We start from the raw sequence: 27,820 nt of genomic DNA on the forward strand, positions 1-27,820 counted from the left end.
TGAGTTTAAGCCCCGCATTGGGCTCCCTGCTGTCAGCGCGGATCCTTGTCCCCCTCTTCTCTCTGCCCCTTCCCTGCTCGTTCTTTCTTTCTCAAAAAAAAAAAAAAAAACTTTCTGGAAAGCATCATCATTGACGAAACACCAGGAAGATATAATGTAATGACTTACATTTGACCCTTTGTCTTCCTGGATCTTCCTTCTTTTGGACAATCAGGAATGAAAGGTGTGGAGGCTTTTAAAGGGGCAGATTTTGATTGAATGGAAGGAAGACCTTTCTAAAAAGTGGTCACAGAGGGAATAGACCACTTCAGAAGTAGCGAGGCCCCACACCTAGAGGTAATAAGCAAGCGTGTGTTTGGCTGTTTGACATCTTCAAAACCTCAGCTAGCTGGGAGGTTAGCTGATGTTTACAGCTTCCTACTAACCTTAGATTCTGTCATTCTTACCGTATGTTAAAGTTGAAGGCTGGGCCACTTAAAATATATTTTGTTTCCTGTCCTGATAACTTGGCCTGACTGAAACTAGACATCAGGTTTGGCCCTTGGTTGAAGGAGTATGGCATTCTGGGACAAACTTTCTGTAAACTAACCACAAAACCTCTCTTTGCCCAATTCAGGGGACGGTGTAATTATTGAAATTTGGTGTTCTCCAAACTTCAAGTGGCCCTGACAGGTACTTAATCAGGTGGAATAGCCAGCTTGACTGATGTGAGCCAGAGAGATGTGTACCTGGGAGATAAAGTTGCAGTGGGTGGCCTTGAGGGGGTAGGAAGAGAGCCTCTAGAGGTGGAGAGGCACAGGGTCTCTAAGGTCACAGGGAAAGGGGCCACTGGCAGAGGTTTGGGAGGTACCTTTGGCCTGGTAAGCATTCATTCTTCCACTGGTTTGCCACACCACACAGACCGACTGGTCGAGGGCAGTCATGTCGTGCCATGATCACACATGACCCATGGTTCCTAGCACAAAGCTTTCTTCGTGAGGCTCAAGCAGCCATTGTGAAAAAACAAGACTGAAACAAATGGTGCACAGGGACTCTGGGTTAGGAGCCATTTCTTTACCTCTTTTGCCCAAATAGCATGCACTGTGTGTTTCCTTCTTTATCCTGGGTGAAGCAAGGGAATAGCAGACAGGTAGCCAAAAGACTTGGATTCTTGCAGCTGGCCTTCCTCTCTGACTCTCGATTTCAGCTTAGGTCATGATCTCTTGGTTCCAGGGATCTAGCCCCTAGTCCGGCTCTGCACTGGCAGCACAGAGCCTGCTTGGGATTCTCTTTCTCTCTCTCCCCCTCCCCCACCCCTCCTATGCACACACATGCTCTCTCTCTCTCTTCTGAAAATAAACATTAAAAGAAAATTTCCCAAATGCCTATAAAATTGATGGGAAGAGTTATTATGAAGCAGGTGAAAAATGTGATCATGACCTGTGATCTAACCCCCCCCCCCAATACTCCCAGTTTCCAGCTCATTAGCCCCAGGCTGCCAGAGGAAAGGAGCTTTTCCAGGCTGATGGGCCTAGTACAGAGTGCTGTCCTCACCCTGCCTGGATTTGAATTTTCTGGGTGGCAGTGGGATGGATTTGTTAAAAAGGCACATTCTTGGTTCTGACCTTAGTCCCTGTATTTGAATGTGGTCAAAATGTACCGAAGTTACAGAATAACTGCTCTGGCTGAGTGACCAGAAAGCTTGGACTAAGTTTCTGTGGACCCCACTTCTACGCTCCTCTTTTGGTGCTTTTAGTTCCAGCTCTGAGGTCCTCTACAAAATGCAAGATTTGCCACTGAGCTCCGGATCAAGACCTACATTATTGGGAAAGCGGTCATTTCAAAAAAGTGCAGTTTATCTGGTCATGCAATAGGCTGAATGTCAAACAGTATCTTTTATGCTACTTGCAGCTAATGTACCTAATATTTAACAGCTCTCTTGAGATTTAACTCCCATGCTACAAAAAGTCACCCACTTAAATAAAGTGTACTGTTGAGTGGATTTTAGTATTATCACAGAGGCATCGGTCACCACAGTCTAATTTTACAGCATTTTCATCATCCCCAAAAGAAACCCTGTATTCGTTAGCAGCCGCTTCTCATTCCAGTCCCCAGCAAGTCCTAGGCAACTACCCACTTACCTTCTGTTTCTGTAGACCTGCTTATCCCAGACCTTCCGTGTGAACGGAATCCTCCGGTGGTTGGTCTTCGTGACCAACTCTCTTCACTTAGCATGACGTTTTCAAGGTTCATCCACGTCTGAGCGTGTGTCAGGACTGCATTGCTCTTTATTGCTAAACCACACCCCGTTGTATGGATATGCCAAATTTTGTTTACCCATTCGTCAGGTGATGGACATTTTGGTGGTTTCAACATTTTGGCTATTAGGAGTAATGCTGCTTTGATCGTTCACGTACAAGTTTTTTGTGTGGATGTATGTTTTCGTTTCCCTTAGGTCATGTGGTAACTCCATGTGGAACATTTTGAAGAGCTGCCAAACTTTTCCAAAGTGTCTGTAACATTTTACGTTCCCGCCACAGTGCACAAGGCTTCCAGTCTCTCCGCATCCTTGCTCGTGCTTGTTACTGTCTGTCCTTTTGCTTATAGTCATTCTGGTGGATGTGAAGCGGTATCTCATTGTGGTTTTGCACTTACCTAATGACTAATGATGTTGAGCATCTTTTTGTGTTCCTATTACCCATTTGTGTTTCCTCTTTGGAGAAAGGTCTTTTTAAATCCTTTGTTTTAAAATTGGGTTATTTATCTTCTCACTGAATTTTAAGAGTTCTTTATATGCTCTTAATATAAGTCCCTTATCAGACAATTCATTGATATTTTCTCCCATCCTGTGGGTTGTGTTTTCATTCTTTTGATAGTGTTCTTTGAAGCACAGAAGTTTTCAATTCCTATCAAGTCCTATTTATCAGTTTTTTTCTTCTGTTGCTTTTGGTGTTATATGTAAGAAACTATTGTCTAACTGGAGGTTGCAAAGTGTTATTCCTGTGTGTTCTTCGAAGAGTTTTGTGGTTTTTAGCTATTACATTTAGGTTTATGATTCAGTTTGAATTTTTGCATATGTTGTGGAATGAACGTTCTTTCTTTTTTTTTTTTTTGCATGTGTTATTTAGTTGTCCCAACACGTTTCGTTACAAACGCTGTTCTTTGCCCCGATTGTATGGCCTTGGCACCCTTGGTGAAAATCATAAATGTAAGGATTTGACCATAAATGTAAGGATTGACCATAAATGTAAGGATTTATTTCTGGAGTCTCAATTTTATTCCGCTTATTTATTTACGTGTGTGTGTGTGTGTGTGTGTGTGTATGTACACAAACACAAGGGCATGTTAAACTTGGTTGTGAATGCTGTCTTTCCTTTGGCTTCAATTTAGGCGGATAGGAAATGGAACAAAATTTAAAAAGTAGGAATTTCAGACATTAACTACATAAGGAGACTTGGCCACGAGGTCCCTCAAGCCTCTGTTGAGTCCACTTGCCAGGGATACAGAGAGTAGGTAGCTGGGTGGTTGGTATGCTTCTCTTTTTATTCCTTTCTCCCCCTTCCTCCTGAAGTGGAATATGTTGTGGAATGTTTTGGAGTGGGGCACATTTTAGATCTCTGGTCTTGGCTTAGCCTTGCCGGTCAGGACTCGGTTAAGTGATCGTCAGGAGATCTGAATCTCCTTCACCCTGCATATGGATTCTTGGGCCTGAAGCCTTTGGCTGTAAAATGAAAGAGCTTGACTAGATTCTAATGCTTCTCCCCCAATACCCCAATCAACTTGAAATTCTGTGATTTGTGTGCCTGGCCAGCCCCTAAAAAGTGGTACATCTCATCATTGTCCTCTGTACATAAAACCAAAGGAATAAAGACCCCTTATTACTTTTACTCCTATTTTCCTGCTGATTCTGGTGGGAAGAGGCTGGGAAACAAACAAATAGTGGGAATGAGTGACTAGCCCTCCTGTTATTTAGTGTAATGGTATAAAAAGACTAGTCATGTGCTCTTAATGTTTCTTGGTTATCTTTATGTTTAAAGACGAAATGCATGACATGGCGAAAGGAAAACACAAGATTTTGCTGTATGCAGTATGCTTCTGCCTTGTGGACATAGTTGGAGAGACTGCCTTACCTTGAGAGCAGTTAACTACAGATAAAGAGTGAAACTTACTTCAGAAATGTCTTAATTTTATTCTTGGGTTCCTGGGAATTTAGAAATATAGGCTTTTAATTATTCACAGCTGGTGCATGAATAGAGTGGTAATAATAATTAGGAATAAAATGGCTCACCTCTTAAGCTGTTAGTTTTAATCCCCTAAATTTTTTTGATCTGAAGTCTTGAAGTCTGGCAAAGTCTTGAAGTCTGGCAGAGTCTTCAAGTGGAATATTTGGAGGAGGTCCATCCTAGGTTTTGGTCAGGAAGTATGCAAATCTGCTTTGTCTTGCTAATTTGTTACAAGGGTTTTGATGGTTTGATTTTCATGCCTTCCAACGAAAAGCACACGTCACACAAAGCTAACCCACACTTAACAGAATTTATCTGGACATCCTCGCTGCAGACCCCCGTTAGGTGGAAACCAGAAAGAAGTACCATCAGCCTGCATCAAAGTATATGGGGCACTTGTAGCTTCCGATGTGGTCCTCCGCAGCAGGACCATTTCTGCTGGAGGAACTTGGGCTTGTTAGGGAAGAGAGCCTTCGCTTTAAAGGCTCTTGTGAATGGAGGCTGAACCAGGTGCTGCCCTCACAACTTCCTTGGGATAAGAAGAACTCTTTCAATTCTGATAGTAGTCTTAAAAATCATAAAGCTGATAAAACAAGATATTTACAACCCCCTTTTTATAAAATCCTCAAATTCCAAAGTATTAATACAGTTTATTGGAAGAGTTTACTTCCCATGGTTTCTTAATGTTTCGTCAGAGACCTGTTTCAAAATGATCAATATTTATTAGAGAGTAAGTATAAAAAATAGCATGTGTTCTTGAAGAATGATTTGGATTGAAGTTGTATTCTGAGAAATTTTAAAACAGCACAATAGATGTTTTCTTTTTAATGTTTACTTATTTTGAGAGGGAGAGAGAGAGAGCGAGAGCAAGCAGGGGAGAGGCGGAGAGGGGGAGACACAGAATCTAAAGCAGGCTCCAAGCTCTGAGTTGTCAGCACAGAGCCTGACGCGGAGCTCAAACTCACGAACCACAAGACCATGACCTGAGCCAAAGTCAGACGCTTAACTGACTGAGCCACCCAGGTGCCCCAACAAAATAGATGTCTTATGGGAACATGTAATTGTATCAAATTATTACCTTGGCTACTTGGGGAGAAGAAAAAGCTCAACTTTATATTTCTTATGTCAAATTTTTGATCGCAGTTAACTTTACATTATTTTAGAAGTAGTCATATAACCTTATTTGTGTGAACAAATTGGTACTTTTCCTAACTAATGCTGGCCACTAATTTGGCTGTTAGTAAATAGTTATTAACTGAAACTAAGTGATTCTCCTAATACATCATCTTTACCTTTCTCCCCGGACTTCCTGGAACAAGATGACTTTTGTCAGGTATAGTTGATAGAAGAATCCTGCCAGGGAGACTTTGCAGTGACAACCTTTTTACACTTGGAAGCACACCTTGTAAAAAGCTCTCTTGAATCACAAGTGAAACCCATTTTACGAGGTTAACCTGTTTAAGTCACCTTATATTTCCAGGAAAACAAGATAGAATTATTTTACTTTAGGGCCATGGCCCTTCAGTGAAGAGAGGCTGTGACTTCATGGAAACACTAATCAGTGTTAGAAATTAGTGTGATATCTATAAATTCAGCAGTTTCCAAAAGGGTGGTTTTTGCTACTTTCCTCACTTTTGCAATTTCATGAAATCTTGTTTGTCAGAGTGAACAGAGGAGCAGTAATAATTCCACTAATAAGGAGTTCTCTATCCCTGCCCCTCAAAGAGCCTCCTTTCCCATCCCAGACTGTTTATATATGATCAGCATGTGGACACCGTGCATGCTTATGTTTTAAGTATTTGCTTCTGGAGAGCCAGATTGAAAAAGCAAAACAGAAAAATCCATTGGCGTTTTGAGAGTTGAATCCGCAGAAGATGTTGTTTGCAATGTGTCGAAAACATAAGGTCCAAACAGCCGGAACAGGCCTGGTGCCAGGCAATTTCACTGTGAGAGAAAGAGGAGGTCTGAAGCAGTCCTTTTAGGATTATCTCCAACTCAGCAGCTGCTGTCTGAGTTTGATTATGCACATCCTGCTCTGGGAGACCTGCATTAACCCTCGGGGCCCCTGGGGAACATCAGGGCTGTCTTTTCAACAAAAGACTCTTCCCCTGGACACCCAAGGGCAAAAGCCAAAACAGTGTGGAGGTTAAAAGAAGGTGGAGCTTTTGAAGATTGAATTTGAGAGAACAATCTAGGAAGAAGGCTGTAGAATTTCGGGCTTGCAAGTGCCTTTTAAGTAAGACCCTTTAATTTTACTGGTGGGGAAGCAAAGGTGAAGCTGAGTGACTTTGCCCAAAGAGAACCAGTCAGAACCAAAATTCAGGACTCCTCATTCTCTGGTTAGAGCTGTTCTACATCCTACCACATTCTTGATGACCCAATTCTCATGTCAATACAAACCCTACCCTTTCGAAAACTGAGGACGAAAGGGAAGAAACTTTAAAAAAAAACATTTTGGAATTCTGTATTAACCACCTTTTATAGACTGTCCAGGCATATTCAGGTTTTCCTTCCAAGCAGTAGTGTTTTATCATTGTGTAAGTCTTAGGTGAGCAGCAAATACATTATTCCAGTAAATTCTGTGCATGATTCTTAAATCATGTTGGGAGGTGTTGGGAGGCAGAACAAGCATATTGGAGAGAGGTGTTGGGAGGGAAAACTGGAAATGGGAAGACCGCTCTGGAAACTAGGAAGGATGTTGGTGTAATGAATCTTTTGTTCAACTATGGCGGTCTGGAGCAGGGCTGCAGCCTCTGAAGATTTATGGCCTCCAGTCTGGAGAAGGTAGGTGGGCTCACATTATCTGTGTTGAGGAGCCTGTGTGGGGTCTTTGAGCCTAAGGTTGTCCAGGTAACAGAAGGCTTTGTCCAGGTAACAGAAGGCTTTGTCAAAGAAGATGGCCATCTCGCATTCTTTGAGAGTAATGTGTTGCTGTTTATTCCACGTCTGTGTCGGGAATTGAAAATTTTCCCTGCTTTGTGGTCAGCAGGATCCCCAGTTTTCTTCCTTTTAAAGGTTGGGAAGATAATTTCTCTTGGAAAAGAATACGTTAAGTCCAAGGATATCACTCAAATGGGGGAAGCGCTCTTGCCAGTTGAGCTGAGTTGTTTGATATAATGGAACTATTTACCATTGCTGACCTAAAAGGTATTGATTAAGCAAGAGAGAAAAATCATGATGCTCTTACTCATTCAAATTCCAAGTGAATCTGGAATCTGTTGTTACATGTTTTAACAGTGGGATTTTTTTTTCTTAATAGCAGTGTTTTTAATTGCTTTATTCATCTTCAAAGGTGAGTGTGAGCTGAGTGTCCTTCTGTGTCCCCCATCCTTTCTACGAAGCTTAAAAGAAAATGTTACATTTTGGATACTCTTTTGAGATATGGTGAATGTCTTTGTCTGCATTTATTCCTCTTCTAAGATTTTGGTGACCTCTAGCTATAAATAAAGGGGAAAAGAGAGGTCTGGAGCGCACAGAAGGAGGAGACCTCTCAAACAGGCAGTTGTAAGAGTTCTTTCAGAGCTGTGCTTCGGGTAATATTTTTTATTCAGTGGCCTAATTAGGATATACCCATGTCTGCTTAGTGACTGAGCTTTTCGAAGTCCTGTTGGCCTGAGTCTTTCAAGTGTTGACCAGATACTTTTATCCTCTTCTCTGGCGGGAGACGAGTTTGGGCAGAAGGGAAAGCTACTGTTGTTTTTGTTCTTCACCAAAGACCAACTTTTTGGATACCTTTGGTGAAGGTATCAAAAGGTGGTTGGTTAATCCTTTCCTCCTTTGTTTCCCTTAATGGAAGATAGCAGTGGCTCTTTGCCCCCATTGAAAAACACTGTGTCAATGCTGTTAGAATGTTGTAATGATGTCAAAAGAAGTAACTAAAGTGATTTTTCTCTGTAAGAAGTTACTCCAATTTATATGACCTATTATAAAACTTTTTGGAGAGCCCTTTGGACGGCTGTGGATGGGAAAATAGATTAAGGACCTGTGATCTGTGTTTATTTCATAGTTATGAATGTGTGCAATTGGATGTTTAGCAAAATGGGCCGTCTCAGGATATAGGGTGTAAGATAAATCCTCTGTGTGTACTGCTTCCAAATCCTCACCTTGACCAGAAGTAACAGTCTTCAGGTGGTAGCTTTCTCTAGGCAGAGGATCTATAGGTCTGTTTCTGGGTTAGTTTTACACAAATGAAGTTCTCTCCTGCTGTTCTTGCCTGGGATTGGAATTTTTCCTTTTCACTGCTTGTCACTTGGCTTTTGAATGGAAATATGTCCTTCCTTTCAGAGCCAGAAGATTCTGGTTAATTCATCAGGAAAAATTTCTCCGTGGAGTTATTAATTCAGCTTCTCCATAGTATAGGGCTCACACTACAGTGATAAACCTCTGAATTTGAAATCTCTTCTAAATATCTTTTTTCCTTCAAAAAAAAAGAAAAGAAAGAAAGCATACAATGCATTTCTGAGCAGCTAAAAATCCCACATTGTATAGCACTGTCATTCTCTATAATCTCTTTTTAGAAGATTTGGTGGTGTTTTGCTGCTTGAGCTCAACTACGTTAACATGAAGTTTTAGGCTTTTGAAGTGTAGAAGTGGTTCAGGATTAATAACCGGAAGACCCTTTAGATTCTCTTGAAGAAGAAAGATGAATATCTGGTGAATATACATGAATATCACATATTTGAAAATGTTATTTATGAATGTGCCTTGTGAGTTAAGCTTGTCCTGGTGGGCTGGGCCTCTTCCAGGGGGAGTGTTTGGACTCCAAGGTGCTTTGAGAGAGGAGTCTTTCATTCTTGGCATTCTGGGGGAGATTTACATCTGTAAGCCGGATAAAAATATGTGGAAAGGTGATTAGTTTAATTGGCCCAGTGTTATAATTATCCAGTAGGAGGTGACTGTGGGATGGCTATTATAGTCCAAAATGCCTGGTAGGAAGGGGAGGAGACTCATTGAGAGAACACCAGCAACATTATAAACGTGGTTTAAACGTGCACTCAGTAACAAATTACCGCGTAAGAAGGTAAGAGGAGTTCTTAACTATTTGGGACAAGAATCTATCCCCACAAAGAGGTGGGCTTTTTTCAAGGATAATTGTGGGGAATTCTAGTGATTTCTCTTTCCTTAAAATAGTAACAGGATTTAGGGGAAGTAAACTCACTTGAAGTGTTTGTAACATTAAGACCGTCATTCTACAGTTGTCGCTCCACTCAGGGTGGCCACAATGGTGGTGGTGTTTTAGCCTCTTTCAGAAAAAAAGCCCAGTGCAGGGTCATGTTATAAAGTGGAGTATTTTTCTTTGACATCAAAGGGCGGGGAATGTTCTACAGACAGTGAGCTAAGAAGTAGGGAGCAGGCATTCAGTACTTGTGTTGGGAAACTATGTGTGGAATGTCATAGTTCATGGACCAGGGACCCTGAAGTGAATCCAGGTGCCTGCATGGTGCTGTTTTCCTGGAGCAAAATGACTGTAGGCAGAAATTGCAGCCAGATGAACCAAAAATAAAATTGATGGCTTTATTGGACATTCTTTTCATGAAATCTAACTTTCTAATGTGCACATATATCACTCTGGGGATGTCATTATGAATGGCTGACCTTTTGTTTGGGGGAGCTGCTGTTCACTGTGCAGCTCCACTCAGCTCGGCTTTGATTCTGGCCCACATCTGTTGAACATGTGAAATGGTGTGTGTGTGTGTGTGTGTGTGTGTGTGTGTGTGTGTGTGTGTGTAAATTTTCCCCCCTCTGAAGCACACTGACAACTGACTAAAAAGATTTAATGAAAACCAGTCAGAAGTAACTTCAGTTAGATATTCCAGCTTAGGGTATTAGCTCTTTTGGTTTCAGATGCAGAAGTTATAGCTTCCTTAAAAGTCATGGTTGAAGGCAGGAAGTCTCCTTGGACAGGGAACTGGGTTTCTTTGTCTTAGCTTGCCCCACTGCTGCCCCGGGTTAATGATTGCAGGGTGGCTGGGAATAATGAACCAGTGCCGCAAAGCTTGTTATCAACACGCTTGAGTGATACTTAAAAATCTTTCCTCTTCCATCTTCCCCCTTTCCCATAGAAGTCAGAGCACTGCTGTGGTTACACCTCATAAATACTGCAGACTCCATTGGGCTATCGAATGGGACCTAATGTAGTGTCATTTCTGCACTTCAGTGGGTGGTTCTTATTTTTGTGTGGTTTACTGCTCAATCTTGCAACGATGTGATGTTTGAGAACTTTCTAACAATTATTGTTCTTTTATGGAACCAGAATTTGAGCGAGACAAGACTTTGACCGTTATTTAACAGGCCACCTAGATTTCCATATGAGCTTTAGAGGACATGTCTAAGACCATACCCTACTGGATCCCCAGATCCTTTTTTTTTTTTCCCCCTTGTTTTTTCTTTTTTTTTTTTTTTTTTTTTTAATTTTTTTTTTCAACGTTTTTTATTTATTTTGGGACAGAGAGAGACAGAGCATGAACGGGGGAGGGTCAGAGAGAGAGGGAGACACAGAATTGGAAACAGGCTCCAGGCTCCGAGCCATCAGCCCAGAGCCTGACGCGGGGCTCGAACTCACGGACCGCGAGATCGTGACCTGGCTGAAGTCGGAGGCTTAACCGACTGCGCCACCCAAGCGCCCCTTTTCTTTTTTTAATCCAAGGTTACTCCTGAGCCTTCTGAATCTGCTGGGGGAGTTGTGGGACTGGCCTCTGGCCTGAAGGGGAGAGACAGGTATCATTTGAAAAGGTGGTGGCTCCATACAACAGTCTTTTCCTGAAGGTTGGGTGACTGCAGTTCTAATACTTGGGCCTGTTTTGGATGTCAGAGTCCTATTCTTCATTTTTGGTGACTGCTGCTGATTATTGGCATCGACCCATCCACGATTTATCTCGGCAGCTAGTATGATGCCTGACCTACGGTAGATGCTCAGTAAATATTGGTTGACTGAATGTAACCTCCAGGGGTAGAGAGGGAGGCCTGGTGACATGTGGGGAGAATGACCATGCTTGGGGATAGGTTCACGAGTTTTACTATTTCTGCTTCTGATGTGTTGGAACCCACCCTCTACAGCAATAGAGGCAAGACTCTAATAGCATAAATACCACTAGAATCATTCTGTTTTCCATTACTGTCATCCCTGTCACTGCTTGTCTACCACAGGAGAGTCCTAACTGTTCTGCCTCTGTCAGTGCTTTAACACTAATCCAGCTGTCCAGCTCTCATCGTTGTCTTTATCCTTCTAAGACAGAAATCTGATCAGGGCACTCTCCTACTTAAATGCCCTGCCGTGGCTCCCTGTTGCTTCCGATAAAATCCATACTTTGTTAGTGGGTCACACGGGGCCCCGTGTGGTCAGGTCCTGCATGCTTCTGCAGCATCAAACCCCAAAGTCTCTCTGCACCCTGCATGTAGTGTGTGCAGCCCTGCCGGCTGGTCAAGTGGGGGCTCTAATCTACTAGGTGGAGTTAGAGTCCTGGGGTTTTAAAACCAGGGGATTTTAGAACTTGCATTGAATGTTTGGAACAGGAGTGGAATAATTCATGTTAAGTAACCAGGGAAAATTGAGATGTTAAGAGATCTTTGCATGTAAGCCTTCAAAAATCAGTTTAATAAAAAGTTTGTTTTTCAACTGATTCTATAGTTCATCTGGAAGAACACATGTGTGTGTATAGGTTCATACACACACACACACACACACACACACACACATATGTGTGTATATGTATATACACACACACACACACATTTTAATTTGGAGAAAGAATGAGGCAAAGATGTGTACCACTGGAGATTAAAACATATTATAAAGCCATAATAATAAAAGATGATGGGAGTGTAAAAAATATGCAATCAGACAAAATAGCACGTCTCAAATCCTCAGTGTATAGAATAATAGGTGATAAGTCATTGGGGGAAAGGTACAGATTATTTGGTAAAGAAGGTTGTAAAATTGAATACCATAAAAAAAAAAAAATCTTGCCTCAGGTCATATGCCAAAATATCAGTCATGTGAATCGGAGTTAAATGTTTTATTTTTATTTTTATTATATTTTCCTTTTTAACATTTATTTATTTTTGAGAGAGCGAGCATGAGTGGGGGAGGGGCAGAGAGAGACACACACAGAATCTGAAGCAGGCTCCAGGCTCTGAGCTGTCAGCACAGAGCCCTATGTGGGACTCGAACCCATGGACTAGGAGGTCATGACCTGAGCCGAAGTCACACACTTAACCGACTAAGCCACCCAGGCATCCCTATAATTTACTACTCTTAATTATACGTGTCTCCGTATACAGTAATGGCAAAGAGATAAACCATTGGGGAAAGCATGCCTCACCAAGGGGATTTATGATCCTTAATATCCTAGACCATATGAGGTATCCTGTGTAAGAGACAAGCTGTGTTAGACTCCAGCTTCTGAAATGCTCAAATTATAATTCACAATGTGACTTTGAACAAGATACTCTCTGGGCCTTGATGTCCTCATCTGTAAAAGGAGAGAGTTGGGTTAGATCAGTTTACTGGGTTAGATTCCAGTTTACTCACTGGGATGCCCTTGCACACTGTGCCAAGATTCAGATGCTCCTTGGCCCTTAGGGTAGCTGGATGGAGCCTAGGGGTAGCTGGTGAGAGCATGGGGAGGAGGCCACAGATCTATCACCTCTGGCCAAGAACAGCCATTTGTTTCCCCCAGGGAGTTGTGCAAATAGTACCACAAATCACACTTAATGTTTGAAGCCTGTATGAGGTGAGTTGCTTTAAATTCAGGAGGTGAAAACTAGGTGGAAAAGGAGATAATTTAAAATATAATGAACCTCTCATCTTTCCCACTCAATATTCAATAGCCATATTAAAAAATGAATAGAAGAAAATACATCAAAATGTTATCAGTAAGGGGCGCCTGTGTGGCTCAGTGGATTGAGCATCGGACTGATGAGTTTGGCTCAGGTCATGACCCTAGCAGGCTCTGTGCTGAGTATGGAGCCTGCTTAAGATTCTTTCCCTCTCCCCTGCTCACATACTCTTTCTCTCTCTCTTAAAAAAAAAAAAAAAAAAAAAAAATATATATATATATATATATATATATATATATATATATATATATATATATCAGTAATTACAGTAATCACTAACCTGGTGGGCTTATGGGTAATTTTTATTTTCTTATTTATAATATCCTATATCTTTCAGATTTACTAGGTTAAGAGTGGGTTAAGTTTAAAATAAGACTTGTAATTGAAAACCTCACTTGTAGCCATATTCAGAACTCCATGAGTGACCACTGTGGCTGTCAGTGTTAAGATTCTAACAAAAATAAAATGCCAAACCTGGACTTACTTCTCATGTAAATATCCTGGGGCACTTTCATACCCTGGTTTCTTGCCCAGTGCTTATTTTCAAGGCTGCTTTAAGATCAGCAGTAACCTTTGAGCAGAAAGCCTATCTGTAGAGTGTGTTAGAAGCCTTCTCCTTACTCAGGATACCTTATCTCCAAAGTTGTCTTCCTCCCAGGTTTTCTTCCCAAATGCTTTCTTCCCTCTTTTCCCCTTCCCAGTGATCCCTCCAATCAGGGAATAATCCTTCTTTCTTTGCTCTCCTTGATCCCCAGGGTGTATAGAGTTAGATGTCCCTTGTGCCCTCTTAGCTAAGCGACGGAGATTCTGTTTTTAATTTGTCCCTTACATACCACCCTTCTATTTCCAGTATTGTTTTTTCCTCTTCCAGGTTCCTCTTGCTTATTTGCATCTTTCTGGTATTGAGTTGCCTACAACTTTCAGACTTGTAAGGGGAAGGGGGGCGTGCAGTGGTGAGGGCAGGGAGTGTAGGTTTTTTTCCTCCCTTTTGTTGGTTTTGCTTTACTCTGTGGATAAACACTATACACAGTAAAGGTGTTTAAACCCTATTTTTTTCTGGCTTCTCAAACCGGTACTTTTCATTGACTGTAAACATTTTAAGTGTCTAAAACCTATGATTGTTTTGTGCAGATGGTGGAGGTAGTGGACACATGGGGAATTAGAAGTGCCATTATAATTCTTTAGCAAAATTTTAGAGTGATTAATAGTGAGGCCAGCATAAATAATGATGTATGGTCCTTATTTATAAAAGTTAGAATATACTCTGGTGTTTGTATTAAAACTATGCTGAATACAGATAACTTTCTTTTATATAATACCTTAGGATCTTGTAGTGTGCCTTGACATTCTGAATATAGATGTTAACTAAGTTATTAAGTAATAGAAATTTGTAATTGGTAGAATGCTAGTAAACGACATTGTAATTATAGATTTAATTTTTATAGTAATGTTGATTTCTTATAGTGGTGCCAGGGCAGTTTGAGCCATTGTGACAAATTTGTTGAGTGCCTCCTAATTATAAAGTATGCTCTGCAGTGTAGATGATAGAATCACCTAGTTGGCCCAGGCAGTAGCTCCGACTTAAAATTACAGAGTTACAGAATGTCTAAATTAGCATGGACCTTGTGTCCCTCTCATCTAGTGCTTCCCAGCCATTTTCCCATCATGGTGTACCTTGAAAAGGTTTGCATAGCTAACTGTGCGGAAAACAAATGACCTCTTTTGGCTGAAGGTGATGGATCTGGGCCTCCATTGGGGGCTCTGCCCAGCTGCCTTGAGGGCCTAGGGCCGTCAGAATCTTGGTGCAGCTGGGAAACTGTAACCTAATCTAACCCTCCCGATTTATAAGTGAGACACCTCTGTGTTTACACGGGAGATACAGAGAGATAAAGTAGCTCGTTCAAGGTTACATAATGAATTAGCGATGTTAGAGTAGTTAGAATTTGAGCATTTCAGAAACTTGTGTCTCAGTAGGACTTTCTTTTACATCGGATGCCTCATTGTGGTCTTCTTCCAGGACATTAAGAACCATAAAAACATTTTATGGGGCATATTTTCCCAGAAGGTTTATCTCTTTGGCATGTTTTATACAGAGACGTATATGATTAAGAGTCGAAAATTATATATTTCTTTCGCACAACCTGAAGACTAAAAGGTTGTTTTTCAACAACAACAAAACTAAGGTCATGAAACTAAAAACAGCCTAGTATGTGTAAAAAAACAACCAAATATTTACACAAATCAAGAATGTGCTCAAGGTATAAAACCTGTACGCTTGGGAATTGTCTTGCTTTTCAAACTCACTGTTTAAACTCCTTAAGAACACTAGGAAACTGGTTGTCTGGCATGGTTTTATCATTGAGTTCTGGTAAGTTCTCTATCTACCCCATGATATGATTTACCAGTTCTATGTAATGGTAGCCTGGTTCAGTCTTACATACATACATGTGTTATCCTTCACTTGATCATTCCTATCCATAGCTGTGGCAGACCTAGTTCTGAGAGAGGGATGCATACTGGAACATGGCATCTTGCCTTCGGTTCCTTGACTGAACTACAAACTCTACCAGTTAAGTATTACATTTAGGCAGCTTTATGAAACCTAGGAATGGCTTTTTCATGCAGCTTAAAGGCATGATGTCAAATGGCAAAACGCAAACAGGAATGATTTGTGTTTGTCAACCAGGAGCATTTATGGAAATGTCCATGAGGAGTACTGCAGTAATCTGATGATATGGACTTGCCCCTTGAGAAATTTAATTTATGGGTGAGAAATTTGAAAATAGAATGGCTTATTCCAGCTTTCTCATTTTGTTTCTTCATTTAATTTCCCTCTCTCAGAGGCAGAACTAGGTCTGCCACAGCTATGGATAGGAATGATCAAGTGAAGGATAATTCTTCACTGCACTCTGAAACATGGATGCTCCCAGCTAGAGGTTGCATTAATGGCTCAGTGCTATTTCTTGAGTATCTGCTGGATGGGGGACACCATCATATTTAAGTGCCTAGTGTATGCGTGGCAGGGCTTTAGATGATGTGGATGCAGCAGGGACATAGGTACAGTCCTGGCTTCATGGAGCTTGTGCCCAATCTCTGTGGATACTCTGAGAAATATGAAGATGTACCAAGTCAGGAGGGATTCCTGGCCTCTGGGAGCTTGCTTTAAGATTGATTACCTATGAGCTTTCCCTCTGTGGTGATTAGACAAAGAGTCTGACGTCAGTCAGAATACTGGAAACCTGACTGTGTGTTGTGTTTTTGAAAAGCTCTCAAGACTTCAGTCTTCCTCACTGAGGAATTTTATACCAGAATCTTCAGTAGCCAGTCCAAGCTGACCGTGGCAGTCTGTAATAAAAGAGCTAGTTAATCAAATATAATGCTTTATGAAATAATGAAGGTATATGTCATCAGTACCTTTGTGGGGCTCTATTATGAAAAATAATACAACGTGATTAATTCTGGGGACACTGTTAAAATTTTAGGGGGCTGAAAAGATTGTCTGTGACAGTAAGAATTTTCCTCCTTATCAAAATAATTTATAAATGGTACAGAATAAGAAAGAGGACTAGTGGTCTGGCAATTCTATTTTTTTTTTTTTTTAAGATTAAGAAGAAAAAATAAATCTGATCTTAAACCCCTTGGAATTTGAAATCTTGCCTGTGTCCTAGAAGCTTCTTGGGTTGCTCGGGATCCCCAGCCTAAGGTTTATGTCATTATGGCTAATGTCACGGTGTCTAGGTATCTCAGAGCTGACACACAGTTCTCAGGAAATTCTGAAAAGAATATACTTAAGGAGCAAATGCATGCAGTGGGGGTACCCTTTAGGGCTAGCAGGGTTCTCTGTTGGGGGACATAACAAATCAGGCAGTCATACGGTGTCCTGTCAAAAAGACTGCATAGAAATCAGTGCCTTTACGTTCAGGGATGTTAAAAAAACATTACTGACTTAAAGATTTTTCTTTGGGACATGTTGGTTATTTTTTCTGGTTTCAAATGCTATTTTAATGAGTCCAGTACTTTGTAGTGGGGCTATATAACCTATAGCCATGAATTTTAAGGATAAGTTAGGGGAAAAAAGTCCGTTCTTTCATTCCTTGAGGGCTAATGCACTTAAAAATATCTGTCAGCTTCGTCTTTAAACTCTTTTTATTTAAAGCAACCACCGACTTCAGGCCTAATTGGTTCCTGAACGTTTAGTCTTGAGGCATGGCCATAACACAAACTCTTATTTCCTGTAGGCTGTGTTAAATGTAAAGCTTATGTTTTATATTGGGCTTCCATTCCTGGAAGTTTGTTTTGTGATATAAAAATACATATGAAAATATACAAATGTACTTTTTTTAAAACAAATATTCATTAAATATTTCATGCCAAAGATACTGAAGATCATAAAACATTCTGTAAATGCTACTTTGGGGGAATTTTTTTCTGTTTAGGCTGAATTGACTGAAGCTTGTTAGAGTCCAATGTTTAAATCTCCCTAGAGCAAATGTAGGTATTTTTCCATTGCTTCAAGGATCTTTAAATTTTGTCACATAATAGGGTTATCTGCCTCAAATTGTTTTGTGCATGAAAAGTGTAGAAATGCAGCTAAGTTTCTTAATTACTAAAAGTTGAAGGAGGGACAGTTGCCATGGCAACTTCTTCAGCCACCCATGCTCTGATATTTCAGAAGGATCTTCTTAGCTGAGCTCTGAATGAAATATTAAGAATTCAATCAAGTCTTCAAGATGCAAAGAGCAGTTGCTGAAGCAATTGATTTGCCGTAAGTATAGTTAGATCAGACATCTGGGTCTGTACCGTCCCCAGCTGAGAGTCAGCCTTGCCAGTCCACTGACCAAAGCATTGACTTTGGATGTAGTCCTTCGTGGGCCTGATTGCCATCCATTTTGCTTATCCCTGTGTGGCTCTCATGAAAGACAGTTGCAAGTTAAGCTGTCTTTGGAATTTGCTCCCCAAACATCATTAAGATGTTCTCCTTTAATCTGTATGTGTTTGTGTCTTAAGAAAGAATGCAAAATACAAATTTTGACTAAAAGACCATTTTCTGGTTTTTCTTTTAAACAAGAGGACAAGGTGGTGCCTGGCATTATCTCATAATAACCAGTACCGACCATAGAATAGCATGTGTCTATGTCTACATGAGCTGTTGGAGTTCCTGCCGAAAAGACATTAAAGGAAGATCTTTTATCTCGCATCTTTTCAAAGATGAAACACATCTAAACGTGAATGACAGGGTATGAAAGTGTTTTCTTCAAACATTTTGGGGCACTGGCTTTTTTTGCTTACTGACCTCAACTAGATTTTGTACTCTATAGGGTTGCATACCTGGTAGAGTATGTATTTGTGGATTCATGCTATGTTGACTCTGATTGAATTTGTATTTAAAAAATTACTGAGTTAGCTTAAGAAAGGAAGAGAAACAACAATCTTGCTTTATTGCTCATTGTCAGGTAAACCTCAATCTATAAATCAATATGTGTTAAGTATAATAGATATTTACCTAGCATTATATACCACAGGGATCAAAAGGAAATATGAGGAATGATCCCTGCTCCCTTTATTTGCCTGGTCTGATTTCCTGGCCAGTTATTAGTGATTAAAAAGCAATAGTACATAAATTAGATTTTCACTAAAATGCATTCTATTCACATTCTTTTCACTCATTCAGTTTTCCTACTTTGCATAACATTTCTGGAATTCGTAGTCTAATGGGTCATTGCCCAAGTTTTCCAATTTTCTAAGGTGTCATATGTGGATCAAGGTATAATTTAACCCTTTCCTACCCTTAGGACATCCTATGATAGAAATTAACAGAAGCAGTTCTAACAGGTTAATGTGGTTGGGAAAATGGGGCCATGTTGACAGCAAGAGTTGACAGCAGACATGCTTTTAAAACAAGTCATTATATTCAACCTTATTGAGATAATTAGATTAAGCCCCTAAGAAGTTTTAGGGAATAAGAAGATAGAGTACAGTTTTTATTATGAAAATCATGCGTGCTTATGCATTTCTGATGTTCGTTCAGAATCTCAAGATGGCGGGAGGAAAGAAAATGGAAGCTTCTGCCAACTACAGCAGTAATGTCTTGAAGACTATCAGAATTGTACACAGTGGTGGTTTTCAGTGGGGCCTCCTATGCCCACCAGCCCATCTTGGGAGGTCACCTTGTGGTGACAGTTGCTGCCCAGAGGCCTTTCCCCCTTCTTTTTTAAACTTCTGTGGCTTTGGAAGCCAGGATTTGAAAAGGTTTAGCAGTGTTTGTTCATTCTGTAGTGACTTTCTCTTTCCAGATAAAGAGGCTATCTTCCTCGCCTTTATGAAAATAGATTTTACTCATGCATTGAACCTGTAGTGTTAAAATAAAAGCTGATAAAAGCAAGATAGTTTAGGGGGAAAAATCCCAGATCATCAAGTGAGTTACCAAGTTATGCATTCTCCTGGCATGGTAGAAAGTAGAAGAGAGCCTTGGGAAGTGTTGTCTTACCAGATTTTTTTTTTTAAATTGCCAATTTGTCTGTTTTTCTTAAGACATTTTAAATATTCTAGCCCGAACAAGAGACTTGAAGTTCTCTCAAGTTTGAAGAGACTGTGTCCTAGTCTCTGAAGTATAGTTAGTTCATTGATTAAAAAAAAAATACTATGGAAAAACAACACGTGGTATATCCATACAGTGGAATATTACAGTCTTTAAAAAGAATGAAATTCTGACACACGTTACCATGTTGGATGAACCTTGAGGGCATTATGCCAAGTGAAATAACCAGTCTCAAAAGAGAAGTATTGCATGACTACTAATTTGAGGTACCTAGAATAGGCAAAGTCATAGAGACAGAAAAGTAGAAGGGCAGTTGCCGGTGGCTGAGGCGGGGGGAAAAAAGGGAAGCTGTTTCATGGGCTCAGAGCTTCAGTTTTCCAAGATGAAAAATGTTCTGGAGATGGATGGTGTTGATCGTTGTAGTCCTCTGTGAATGTATCTAACACTACTGACCTATACATGTAAAAATGGCTGAGATGGTAAATTTTCTGTAGATCTTAACTACAGTTTTTAAAAGGTATTTATGAGCACCTGATTTTGGGGTTTGGGGAGTTGATTATACTTGTGACTGACCCAAAAGCCCCCAGCCTTGAGGGGGCTCACAGGTCAATGAGAGGTGAGGGTGCAAAGCTGCTGGGATGGGGAATCCAAGGTCATGTCACGGTTAAGGATGCTTTGGTCCTAAAGTCGGGTGACCCTGACCCAAGCCATGAAAAAGGACATGAAATGGTTCTCTTTGGAATTCCCTTTTCTACCCACCTTCTATTCACAACACATAGCCCCCTATGCTGTATCCCTAAACCAGGACCTTGGGTCCTTTAACCAGCTTCTGCTTTAACTGGTTTGCTTTCTGCTCTGCTTCTCAATCCAGCTTGGCTCTTCCTCACTGGCCTGTGCTTTTAAATCCCCTATTTGATGTGCGTGTATCTCCCATTTACAGCCCGCATCGTTTTCTTTCTTGAACTATGAATTCAGAGAGGACGTGGGCTGTGTACTTTGACCTTTGCAGCACCGAGCACAGTAAACCATACTTAATGAATGTTTTGGACGAGGATGAACCCCTGAAGTTGGAAGCTGACATTGCTAATGCCTATTTAATTGAAGGTTATTAATGCCTCTTTAGCAGTGAAGGATAGTTCTGTTTCCAGCAGGGAACAAATGAGCCCTCCAAGCTTTTTCCAGTGGTCTCAAAGAATTCACAGTCAGGTATTACCCCAGTACATGCTGGCCTGGACTCCCCATCCCAGAGAGGGGTGATGGGGCAGTGGGACAGCTTCTATTTCTTGTGCAGGGTTCAAGGATGGGAACTCAGGGCTGGGGTAGGTCTGAATATTTATATTCTAGTTCAGCTCATTAAATACAAGATTTTCTTTCTCTTTCTCAGTGAATAGGCTTTTCTTTCTCCCCAGAATAATAGTTGTAAGTAGGGTCACCATATGTCCCAGTTCCTGCTTTAATTATGAATACCTCCCCCCTCTCATTCTCAAAAATGCCCTGGTTTGGATAATTCATATTATCACTCTAAGAAGGGATATGTAGGAAGAATCAGTTATTAGGGGAAGGTGGGGAGAAGTAACTTGGGCTTGCCAGACGCTCAAGAGGTGAGGAATTTAAGAAAGAGCTGTGTAGTCTCACATGTTGGATATTCTTTGGATGGGAAAAATTATTTGGCTTTTAAATTATATGCATGCTAGTGTAATATGTTAGAATTTGAAAGTCTTGAGGGCAGCATGGGATCAAAGGATTTATTTTAATTAGTCATACTATAGAATCCTTTAGTGCAGGTTAACAGGTTAATGTGTTTACTTAGAGCTTTAAACATTTTTATGGCTGATGGCAGAAGAGTTCACTGCTATGTACAAATGTGAGTATATACCTTGCATTCATTTCCCTAACTATGAAAATGAATTCCACTCTGCTGAAATTCTGTTTTCTATGTGTATGTATTTAACTAAGATAATTGTATAGTGGATAGTCAATATTGAATGACCTTAGCTATTAAGAAAAGCCAAGCTGGTCATGAAGGAAATTACGTAGGACCATATTAATATCTTTATATTTGTTAAGGGAATACCGTGTAAACTGAACAAAGTAAGTTTTTAATGTTTTTTTATATATTTTGAGAGAGTGAGAAGATAAGCGAGCAGGGGAAGGACAGGGGTTGGGGGAGAGAGAATTCCAAGCAGGTTCAGCACTGCCAGCGCAGAGCCCGATGTGGGGCTCGAACCCACGAACCGTGAGATCACAACCTGAGCTGAAATCCAGAGTCGGATGCTTAACCAGCTGAGCCACCCAAGGGCCCTCAAAATAAGTGTTTTTTAAGCAAGTATCATTTAGGCAATTTTTTGTTGCAGGTTTCAGTTTAAAGAGGTTTGGGCTAATTTTCTTTAAGGAGATGTACCTGTTTAAGTAAATGGACAGTCTAGCTGCAAGGTGCATTCAGGGTTGTTGATCCAGTAGCCCAACTGCCTTAGCACTTTTCTGTTTATTTCCTTTCTCTGCTCTGGCATCTTTGGCATCTGCTTCAGCCCGAACCTAGCACTCCTTTCATTGTGGGCAGTCATCGTATTGAATTTTACTTAATAATGACTGTGTGTACTTATTTTTTTTTTTAATTTTCAGCAGACCCAGTAATATTCCCTTATATTTTGAAAAGAGCTTTTTGCAATTTTACCAAGGATCTTCACATACGTCTTGTTGGATCAACAAAAAGTCTTACTCATGGAAGAATTACCATTTGTATTTTGCATGTGAAGAAAGGAAAGTGTGAGTGACTTACTCAAGGTGTTACAGCTGGCAGGAGGAACTTGGACTTCAACCCAGGTCTTCTGACTTTATGTCCATTGCTCTAGCCATGATGTTCCCTCTGACTTCTTCTCGCCCAGTTTATTTCAGAAAGATTTTTTTTTTCCAGTTGGCTTTCCATTCAGGCCTAGTTTAAGGTTGTGCCACACTGTTCCTTTTTAGAAAAGAAATAACCTGGGTGCCTTTGGGCTGATTGGATGTGGTCTCCCCATCAGCAAAATCACGGTATTAATGCAAAATTATCTCCATCCTGTGGGCATACCCAAGAGGGGCTAGGGGCCTCAGTTCAAATATCCTCTTGATGGCTCTGTTTCCATTGCCATTGCATTTCCAAGAATGGAATAGGGATTTTTTTTTTTTTCATCTGTGTCCTTTAGCTCTTGCCCTTCCTGCTGGACTGTCCTGTCCATTCTTACCTCACAGACTCGTTCCACATGAACCCAGTGAAATGCTACTGCCTCAATGCTATTTTCTCTATTCTAGTAATCCCTCTCTTGAGCTCCTATTGTAGTGTCTTGACTTTCTCTTGTGACGCTTACCACCCCCCCCCCCCCCCCCCCCCCGCCACACACACACAGTTTTGCACTCTAGCTATCTGTCTTTATTACATTCCTCACTCAAGCTTGGGCTGAGCTCCTCAAGGGCAATGACCATTTCTTATTTATCTTGGTGTCCCCATAGCACTTAGCACTTAGGTTTGTTTTTTTGTTTTGTTTTGTTTTGTTTTGGATAAAGGAGAGTTTTAGAGATGGTTATGCCCACTGTGATAAGATTTGAGGATTGCAGAAATTTAAAACACATGGATATTACGTGGAGCCTTATTATCGGTATAATTATCACCTAGTTTGTGCATAATTTGAAAAAGTAATTGCGTGTTTTTATGCAGTAGGTTATCACGTACAGTTTTAAGTCTGCCCTAGTTTTTATGGGCCTATTATTTCATTACATTGCTTAGGTGTTTTTCAGAATGCTGCTGTGAAGGGAGAGAGGACATGTAGAGTTGAGGTCCTTTGCAGAAGCTGGGTGAGCTGGCTGCTCAAGCTGCTGCATATCCTGTTAGGCTGAGCCGGGGCACAGCTGTCCCCGCCTGACCAGCTTTTCTTTTATAGCTTGCGTTCACTGCACTGGCTGAGAGAACAAGTTTGAAGACTTTAATTCTCCTCTGCCTGGCCTCAGATTCAGAAGTATTTTGGAGGACTTTTGGAAAACTCAGTGGACAGCCTTTGGGTGGTTTTGGGAGTTTCCGCTGTTTTATGTAGACTTTTTTTTTTCTTTTTTTAACGTTTACATGTTTGCATTTCATTCCACATTCTTCTAATTCAGTAGAACTTGGATTGGTCTAATAACTGGTGTTTTTAAAAACCAGGCAATTCTGATCTGAGGTCAGAGAAGAATTCTCCTTGGGAGATCCCAGAATTGATCAGTGTCGGGGACAGAGTATAGAGATAGACCTTTTAAAATGTGTAAGATTTAGGTAGGTGGAGAGGTGGGTATTTCCATGTACAGGTAAGAAATAGAACAAAGTCTAGGGTGAGAATGAGTGTGTCCTGTTAGTGAGGGTGGGCAAGGAGGATCCTAACCAGGCTTCCATGGAAGACTGCTTGAGAGCAATGGTTCTCAAACTGTGGGTACATAAGTGTCCAGTGAACTTCTGAAATGTTCATATTCCTGCATTCTACCCCACCCTGAAATTCTGTCAATTTGGGGTGTTCTGAGGATTAGGGTGTGGCCTGTGCATCTGCATTTCTAAACATCCCACTGATCTTGAACACCCCGGAGGGATGGAACCCTTGCTTCATGGAGTAAAAGAGGATAAGCTGGCAGGGTGGTGGGGACTACGTTTAGGCGGTCCTTCCATTTTTGGATTTATGGTGGGGAGACTAGAGCTCCAGCTGGAACGTCTGTCCAAGGCTGCTGGTCACTGATGCCCCTGGTGTGGTGACACATGCCTGAGGGGACTGGGAGAAGGGAGGATCAGGAATTAAAGGGTAGAACTTTTCTCACAAGAAGGCACAGACAGCTTTAAAAGGAGTTTCCTCTTCTGTAAACCGCTAAGAGATTGTAGAGAAAATTTCCATTTAAATAATCTGTTGAAATTTTTTAGTAAGTTAGCCTTTTTAATCTACCCCTGTAGGAGGTTCCACATAGTCATCCAAAATAGCCCAGTCAAAGACTGGTAGAGTCTTGGGGTTTGACTTGGAATCCATGAACCCTGAATGGCCCCAAGGACTTCACATATCAACTCCCAGAAACTGCAGTGTTTTGTGTGGACACACATTTTCTGGGGAGAGGGTCTATAGTCTTGGTCACAATCTCAAAGGAGCCCTTACTGGGATCTTGGGTAAGATAATTTAATATTTGGCTGATGGGTTGGCTTGCTTTCTCTCTCCTGTCTCTTTTTAAAAATCTAAAACCAATTCCTGGTAGTGGAAAAGATTAGCCAGAAGAACAAAGAAGGCTCAAGTCTGTTGGATGGAGCGATAGTGGAGCCCTAGATTTACCTACAGAAGCCCTTCCATTTGTTTTTGTGTGGGTGGGCATGCCATCATTAATAATAAATCAGAGGAAGAAAGGAACAGGGAGCTTTCTGTAGAATGTGTGATGAATTTTTCTGTTCCTCATGGAGCAATTTCGGTGGTCTCCGCCGAAGTACAAAGAAAGGGCTATTTTAACAGCAAGGAGGCGAATTACCGGTTATTACTATCAAGTTTGGAGCTGAGGAAAAAAGCTGGTGTGTGAAACAGAGCTACGTGTGAATGGATTTCTCAAGTGTTTCATTAAAGATTCGTCGGAATGGTTAGCCCTCTAACCATCCTAGAGCCTCTTCTTCCTTCTGATTCCTTTGTGGAATTAAGAAATGCTTTTGGGAAGAAGGACTAAACAAGCCTTTTGTTTGAATTTCCATATATTGATTAATGGGCCCAGCAAAGTATCCTGCTGTGAATTCCCTCTGCTGATGATGGTAACCATCACAAAGAGCAACGCTTTTCCTGAACTGGCACTTTCCACACAGCCTGTAGGCTGCTATATTGGGTGTGACCATTTTTAAAAAGCCACAGTGCAGAATGAAAATGGGCCATTTCGAAATGGCCTTTTGATTTGCAAAACCTTTTTGTGTCAGATTGAATGGTCTCATATCTGAGTTGAGGGGAAAATGCAGCCTATTTTCAATTTATTATTGTGTCTTAAAAGTTTGATTTGACCATGTTTCAGTGGCAGTAGAGGTCTACTGGCATCTTATGCCTTGGTTAGACATGTAAAAATCTGGTTCATTAGCTTACCTCTAAAAGACTTCTACAGTCACTTACACAGTGTGAGTCAGTCAGTATGTATGGATCTAGAATGCCTAATGATGACTCAAGCTCACCCATACACTTGGGGACCACCTCCCCGCCAACGCGCTCCACTGTGCTATTTATGGAAGAAGCCAACAGCAATTGTTAGGTGTCAGCCCGGACAACAGGGCCTGGATTCATTTGCCTCACCATGCTAATCAGTCCTGCAGCCAATCTGGGCTCTTCTTAAGACTTGCAGATGGTGATAAACTGTGTCAGATGTATCTGGGTAGAGTATGGTTCTTGCCTGCTGATTCAGGATATCAGGGTGACTGTTACGTAAAAGTGTGGCGTCTGGGCTTAAAAGATGCCTTCTTTTCTTAATATCTCAGTGGATTTGGTGTGGGTCCTGGTTTGAATTTCTATGCAAAGTTTTAATGCAGCTTTTATAGATGTTTATTACTAGTAGTGGTAATAAAGATAGTTGAGATATGAAGTATTTGTGTTTCCCCAAACATGAAAGGTCAAGGAGGAAGAAAGTTCTAAGAGTCCCAAGTGCTTTTTGTTGCAGATTTCTGATGTGATTCATCCTGACCGAGGGAATTCTTCTCACCTCAAGGCAGTCTTCACACTGGAGTGAGCCTGGTGTCACCTTCCACCTGCTTTAACCTCTGTTTTAGCCCCTCATGTTAGGGCTTCCTTTTTTAGTTCTTGAAGTGGCAGGGATATTCCTGAATATTAAGGACCTACTGGAAGTAGCTAGGACTAGAAATGGAGGAATGAAATTCCTGGTCTGAGCCTTCTCTTTAATAGACTGCCAGTTTTAGCATTGAGAATCTGCTTTGCAGCGAACACAAAACAAGGAACTTGCAGACTTTGAAGGCTGCGCACCTCACTGTCTTGGTGTCCATTTTGGTTGGTAAGTAGGACCGTGGCAGTAAAAGAGCTCTGACCCCAACTCTGCGTGGGAGACATAACTTCCTAGAATGTCCTAGAAAACAGTGCACATGTGAAGCAAGCATTCTATTTAATGAGTTTTTGCAGCAGATTGTGTTTGTATAAAATTTTCTCTTATCACCGTTCTGGCAAATAGAAATCAAATGTGCCTATGTATCTTTTATCTCACATATAGCAAATTACATCTGTCAGAAACATTTCTTTGGTAGTCCAAGTATATGAATCTAAAACTGAGTGTTTAACAGAACACCCTGATACTGAAATCGAGACACTTAGTTTCTTAAGCAAATTTTAGGAAAACGTGTTCTTTACGAACAATTTGGGGAATTTCCAAACTTTCCCCCTATTTTCCTTCTTTGCATTGCTCACCCTCCTCCAACCAGAGGACTTGACATAGGGGGGTGTGTGTGTGATGGGGGGGGGGAAGTTGGGGGAAGAACAGACACAACCTTTTTTCCCTTAGGTTTGCCTGTGTTTCCTGTTCTTGAATTACAAGCCCCCTGAGAAGCTCTGAAGACTCGGACTTTGAGGGTGTCTTGCAGGATATGGGAGAGGTTGATGTGAATAACAAAAATCGTACCTGTTAACTCTGAATATGGGACTGAAGCCTTGATCTCGGAGAACTGTCCAGCAGCTGCCAGGAACTGAGCAGCTCTTAGAGAAATGAGTGGCCTATCAGCTACTGAGAGAGAGGAAGTTCCTTCCTAGTAACAGGAACACTGAGAAGCACTAATCTAGCTTAATATAGCTGGTATGCAGAACCAGTTCTAGGTAGGAAATAGAACCAATTATAGGTATATAACTACTATAGCTGGCAGATAGAACCAGTCGTTCTTCACCTAGTAGGTCTTTGAAGCCAGTAATTTGGGGGGATGTTTATTATTGGCCCTTTGTTTCTCCTTGTTTAGAGGATCTTATTGGGCTGATCTTTGTGCCTCCCGTCAAGGAAAATAGGGCTTTAAAAATCCTGTCAGTCTCTCTTCTGAGAGCTGGAACAATCAGTCACATGTCTGCACACCCTGAAATGCCTTTGTGTAGGGATTCAAGAAGTGTTTACCATTGAATTTGATTTCTCGAAATTTAATGAGCATTGTTAAAAACAATATCTATTTCTTTATGTGGAACCAGAGCCTAGAAACCTTTGTAAATGTAGTGACACGTATACTATCCTTTCAGGTGAAAATAGAATAACTTTTCAAATTCAT

At 41.0% G+C, this 27,820-nt stretch overlaps 1 protein-coding gene across 3 annotated transcripts in view; it reads left to right on the top strand.

Moving 5' to 3' along the window:
• SDC2 (syndecan 2) overlaps nucleotides 1-27,820 on the top strand; it is a 99,210-nt gene that overhangs the window by 18,000 nt on the left and 53,390 nt on the right. Inside the window, exons 1-2 of one of the 3 annotated variants that reach the window (XM_042973105.1) lie at nucleotides 17,724-17,805; nucleotides 18,109-18,277. The exons of 1 other annotated variant lie outside the window; for it this stretch is intronic. In XM_042973105.1, the coding sequence (XP_042829039.1) occupies nucleotides 17,771-17,805; nucleotides 18,109-18,277 (204 nt within the window). In that variant the 5' untranslated portion in view covers nucleotides 17,724-17,770. Of the gene's footprint in view, nucleotides 1-7,247; nucleotides 7,350-17,723; nucleotides 17,806-18,108; nucleotides 18,278-27,820 lie in introns of those variants that run through there. One more of the 3 variants, XM_042973107.1, reaches the window with a different exon arrangement.

Source organism: Panthera tigris, chromosome F2 (genome assembly GCF_018350195.1).
Source record: "Panthera tigris isolate Pti1 chromosome F2, P.tigris_Pti1_mat1.1, whole genome shotgun sequence".
NCBI classification, from domain to species: domain Eukaryota; kingdom Metazoa; phylum Chordata; class Mammalia; order Carnivora; family Felidae; genus Panthera; species Panthera tigris.